Source organism: Apis dorsata, unplaced genomic scaffold (genome assembly GCF_000469605.1).
Source record: "Apis dorsata unplaced genomic scaffold, Apis dorsata 1.3 scaffold_149, whole genome shotgun sequence".
NCBI classification, from domain to species: domain Eukaryota; kingdom Metazoa; phylum Arthropoda; class Insecta; order Hymenoptera; family Apidae; genus Apis; species Apis dorsata.
Genome location: NW_006263440.1, coordinates 423,647 through 425,218, shown reverse-complemented (window position 1 = coordinate 425,218; position 1,572 = coordinate 423,647). Strand labels below are relative to the sequence as shown.

The window sequence follows — 1,572 nt, the reverse complement described above, 5'->3', positions numbered from 1 at the left end:
TATATATATATATATATATATTAGCATTTTGATTTATTATATATATATACATTTTAATATATTGATATTATTAATTATATATATTATTAATTATAGGTATATCAACGAGGTGTTGTTAATCCAATGATTAATATGGAACAATTGTGGAAAGATTATATGGCATTTGAACAAAATATTAATCCAATAATTGCAGAGAAAATGGCTATTGAACGTTCTAGGGATTATATGAATGCAAGAAGAGTTGCCAAAGAATTAGAAGCTGTAACAAGAGGATTAAATCGAAGTGCTCCTAGTGTACCTCCAACTGGTCATCCAGAAGAAGTTAAACAAGTATTTATTATACGTACATATATAATATAATATGTATATATTATACATACATATTTATATATTTATAAATATATTACAATATTATTATAAATATATTATAATATTATATACAATATTAATTATAATCATCAATTAATATTATTGTCATAGGTGGAATTATGGAAAAAATATATTGCATGGGAACGTAGTAATCCTTTAAGAACAGAAGATACTTCTTTAGTTGCGCGTAGAGTAATGTTTGCTATAGAACAATGTTTATTATGTTTGGGACATCATCCAGCTGTGTGGCATCAAGCTGCACATTTTTTAGAACTTAGTTCGAAAATATTAACAGAAAAAGGAGATGTAAATGCCGCGAAAAACTTAAGCGATGAAGCAGCAACAATGTTCGAAAGAGCAACAAGTACATTATTGTCCAAAAATATGTTATTGTACTTTGCACATGCAGATTTTGAAGAAGGAAGAGTAAAATATGAAAAAGTGCATCAAATATATCAAAAGTTCCTTGATATACCCGATATTGATCCTACATTAGTTAGTATTTATTTGTTAATATTAAATATTTTGCTTAATTATTTAAACACAGTTAAATTACATATTTTTTTCATAGGCATTTGTACAATATATGAAATTTGCAAGACGTGCTGAAGGTATAAAATCTGCTAGAACGGTTTTTAAACGAGCTCGCGAAGATCCAAGATGTAAGCATCACGTATACGTTGCTGCTGCATTAATGGAATATTATTGTACCAAGGACAAAAATATTGCGTTTCGAATTTTCGAATTAGGTTTAAAAAAATTTGGAGATAATCCGGATTATATACTTTGTTACATTGATTATCTATCACATTTAAATGGTAAGAATTTTTTAAAAAATAAATTTATTTATCTTTTATATATATTTCAAATTTAATCGCATTTAATTATTTTAGAGGACAATAATACAAGAGTTTTGTTTGAGAGAGTTTTATCTTCTGGTAGTTTAGAACCTGAAAAATCAGTGTATGTAAAATATATTTATTATATTTAATATATTAATAAGTAAAAAAATGACTTCATATTTATTATATATTTATTTTTAGTGATATATGGAACCGCTTTTTAGAATTTGAATCTAATATTGGAGATTTGGCAAGTATTGTTAAGGTTGAAAAACGTCGTAGTGCTGTGTTAGAAAAGGTAAATTGATATGCTTATAAGTCGTATAACTTTTTATTCAATATTTTTTCTTATATTCTATAT

The 1,572-nt window shown here is 25.4% G+C and overlaps 1 protein-coding gene across 1 annotated transcript in view; it reads left to right on the top strand.

The window, feature by feature from the left end:
- LOC102670661 (protein suppressor of forked) overlaps positions 1–1,572 on the top strand; it is a 5,988-nt gene that overhangs the window by 2,774 nt on the left and 1,642 nt on the right. Inside the window, exons 6-10 of the mRNA XM_006613393.2 lie at positions 95–330; positions 481–864; positions 941–1,187; positions 1,263–1,332; positions 1,413–1,509. Coding sequence (XP_006613456.1) covers positions 95–330; positions 481–864; positions 941–1,187; positions 1,263–1,332; positions 1,413–1,509 — 1,034 coding nt within the window. The remainder of the gene's footprint in view (positions 1–94; positions 331–480; positions 865–940; positions 1,188–1,262; positions 1,333–1,412; positions 1,510–1,572) is intronic.